Genomic DNA, 3,841 nt, shown 5'->3' on the forward strand with positions numbered 1-3,841 from the left:
GTAAGACAGTAAGTCTGAGCCCAGCTTGCGTGATTTCAGTGAAAGTTTGTCTTAAAATAAAAAAAAGAAATTGAGGTTACAGCTCAGTGTGAACACCCTGAGTTCAAGCTCCAGTACAAAAATTTTTTTTTCTTTTGTGTGTGGGTGTTCTACAATTCAATTCCATTATTACCTTGAATTAGTGCAGACTACACAGCTCCCACAAGACTACCCCCATTTCAGATGCAAGTCTCAAATGGGGGGCCCAGGCTACCCACACTTCTGCTAGCCAACTACAAATTTGAGGTTTCCCATTATCTGCCTCAAGTTCATCGATTTACTAGAACGACTCGCAGAACTGAGGAAAGTGCTTTACTTCTTTTGGCTTTTTGAGGCAGTGTCTATGTAGTTCAAGTTGTCCCTGAACTCAACATGCAGCCCGGCTGGCCTTGAATTTGTGTCAGTCCTACGTCAGCCTCCTTAATGCTGGGATATAGGCATATGCCACCATGCCTAGCACTTTACTTACTATAGGTTGTGTATCCCTTATCTTAAATGATTGGGACCAGAAGTGTTTTGGATTTTTTCAGATCTTGGAATATCTGCACGTTTTTTATATCTTGCAGATGGATCTACGTATAAACATGACATTCATGTTTCACATAGACCTTATACACACAGTATGAAGTAATTTTACCTCCCTTTTGACTGCTATCCACCATATGAGGTTGGGTATAGAATTTTCCACTTGTGATGTCATGTTGGCACTTAGAGCTTTTAGATTTTGGAGCATTTTGAGGATGTGCCACGGTTTGGATTTGGTTGTCTTCCAAGGAACCCTATGTTCAAGGCTTGGTCCTCAGTGTGACAATGTTGAGTTGGTGGGACTTCTAAGAGGTAGAACATAGGTCTCTAGGTCAGTAGGGGACCAGTTGCTCTCTTGCTCCTTGACTGGTGATGTGATGGCTTCCTCCCCCTGCCACCCACCTGATATGACAATGCTAAGGGGTGAGACGATGCCAGCATCACGCCCTTGAACCTTTTCTCTACAAAGTTAGCCCACCTTAGGTATTTCACTGTAGCAATGAAAATGGACTAAGACAGGACATATTTATGTAAACTTGTATTACCAATTTATATAAAGGCCATGTATAACTCAGGAACAGCTAAGTGTAAACTTAGCTAAGCTAAGCTTACATAAGGTAAGTTATAGGGTTCATAAGGTGCATAGAGCTTCTATGCCCTCTCTGGGAACTGCTCTCCCAGCGCCTCTGTGTGTTCATCAACCTGGAAGCCTCTAGCATCCTGCCATTAAGGGTTTTTATAAAGGTTTAATTACATGGGTAGGATTAAATCATTACCATTGGTGATTAACTCAATCTCCAGGCTCTTCTCCCTAGGAAGGTCAACCAGGTAGCCATCTTTAAAAAATGGATCCCTACCTTATATTATTCCTCAGAATAAATTCCAAATGGTTCAGAGATTCAAATATGAATAATGACATCACATGTGTGCATGTGCAGATCCATATACACACACATCAGGAAAACCTTGGGATTAAAAATCTTGCAGGTTTAAGGGAAAACAGGAAACAAACAAACAAAAACCTCCATGTCTGAAAGACTTTCAGAAAAGCCAAAAAGAGAAGACAAAGCAGAAAATAATATTTGTAACTTACATCACAAGGTATTATCATACTTTCTATCACTAGTACATAATGAACTACTAGAGTCAATAAAGAAATGACAAAATTATTTGGGAGAGAAGTGGTAAAGAATATGAACATATAGTTCACAGAAAAGGGTATATAACTCTTAAATTTAACATCATTTAAAAGAGAAAAGCAAATTTAAAATATTCCACCGTTTTTTTCAACTACCACATTGGTAAGAGCCACATATTTGATAGTTTAGTGTTGGCTAAACAGTAAGGAAATGACCATGTTTATTTACTGCTCGAGGGAGTGTAAAGTGATATATGTACATCACCTTAGCAATTATCTATAAAATTTCAAGTGAGTGTTTTGGCCCAGAGTTCTCATTTCTGTAAATTCATCCCATATATGTTTTATTTAATAAAGAATCTAAGGCTGGGGATTTAGCTCAGCGGTTCGGTGGCCTGCCTTGCTAGCGCAAGGACCCGAGTTCAATCCCCAGCACCAAAAAAAAAAAAGAATCTAAGCCACTCATTATAAGATGTGTAAGTTTTATGAAAAACTCAGGAAGAATGCTATACCATCAAATGTAAGTAGTATTCAAGTTTGAGATTTTAAAATGTGAGAAGTGCATTTAGAACTGAAACCATACTGTATCTACATACATGCGATATGACAGGCATAGAAGATGAAATAATATGGACAATGTTTTTGTCAATAGCAAATGATGGAAAGCAACTAAATGTCCATCAATATATTTCTGGTTAGTAACAACATATCAACAGAATGGAAATAAAAGCAACTCTAAAAAAAGAATAAGGGGGCCAGGGATTTAGCTCAGTGGAGCTGCTGCCTGCCTTGTAAGCACAAGGTCTTGAGTTCGATCCCTGGTACCCCCCGCAAAAAAAAACCAAGAATAAGGAAGTACTGCGATTTGAAAGGATCTTAATGAAAAGCAATATGCCAACTTTTGTGAAGAAGCAAAAAGGAATAAATCCAGATTTACATTTGCTCATGTATATACATACTGAAAGTACGACAGAAAAGAAACTCTGGTTACTGACAGAAGTTGTGCAAGCACTGGGTGAAGGGGTTTGGGCATAGAAGACATTTCACTGTTGATTTTATATTCTTGGGGCTAATGAATAGATGACTTAGCTGAAAGGAAAATCCAGAAATTTGGTATTTTTGAAAACACACTTTATCGTGGAATATATACAATATTTACTTTGCTTGCCATTTGACATGCCACAGAAATCAGAAAATCAGCCTGACACTAAAAATTTTTGATATGACATGAAGAGAGCACATATTCTGACAATGTCAAATTCTGCCTTTCAGTACTAAAACCAGCTGTAATTCTTTATTCTTATAATGACTATCTGATAATTTCTTTCTTTATCATGGGCTTTATTTAATATTGGCAAATTTTCTTCATCACGTCTCAGTTTCATAAAACCATCCTTTACTTTCTCATGAAGCCATGTTGAAAGACATTTTCTATAATGCAGGGAAAAGAATCTGGAACCATCACAAAGTCTAAAAATGTTACAGGAGTCTTACAGTGCTTTCCATATTTTAAATATTTTCTGGTTTTTTCATGGTAATCTTCCCTTTTCTCCAGCTGTGTAATGACTTGTTCCCAATACACTTGGACTATTCAAAATCAAGTTGCAGGAATGGTTTGACGTGAATGCAGAGGCTGTCTTGGAGTTGTTGCGTCACTTTTTTTTTTTTTTATTCTCTGTTGATAAACCTATCACAACCAAGTTCTTCGATCAGAGGATTGATAACCTCAGATGCAGTCAGAGCTATGGTAAATGTTAAAATGTCAAAATCCACCCTCTGAGGATTACGCATATACTCAGCATCAAAGGCTGCTTCCCTGGCTCTGCAGGCTTCTACAAATCGCCTGCGGCGTTCTTCAAGCTCCTGTATTCTGCCCGGGGCTATCGGGTAATTTTCCAGATATTGGCGGAGGAATTGCTGGTAATTAATTCCTAAAACGCTAAGTGGGTGACGGAGGCGAAGATACGGCAACGCAGCCAGGTTCGCAGCCTGACTAGCTCTGGACCTGGGCCTGTTCTCAGGACCCTCTTCCTCCAGGGGCTCCCCCAACAATCGGGCGACCTCTGCCATCCGGACCTCCCTGGACACCGCCCCCATCTGGCCTTCCCTGGCCGCCGGTCCCCCGCGGGCCGCCGCCGC

The 3,841-nt window shown here is 39.7% G+C and overlaps 1 protein-coding gene across 1 annotated transcript in view; it reads right to left on the bottom strand.

The window, feature by feature from the left end:
* Positions 1-3,358: 3,358 nt before the first annotated feature.
* Eid2 (EP300 interacting inhibitor of differentiation 2) overlaps positions 3,359-3,841 on the bottom strand; it is a 1,638-nt gene continuing 1,155 nt past the window's right edge. Inside the window, exon 2 of the mRNA XM_010614540.2 lies at positions 3,359-3,841. Coding sequence (XP_010612842.1) covers positions 3,371-3,841 — 471 coding nt within the window. The 3' untranslated portion in view covers positions 3,359-3,370.

This window comes from Fukomys damarensis, unplaced genomic scaffold (genome assembly GCF_012274545.1).
Source record: "Fukomys damarensis isolate Sample0158 unplaced genomic scaffold, DMR_v1.0_HiC HiC_scaffold_19, whole genome shotgun sequence".
Lineage (NCBI taxonomy): Eukaryota > Metazoa > Chordata > Mammalia > Rodentia > Bathyergidae > Fukomys > Fukomys damarensis.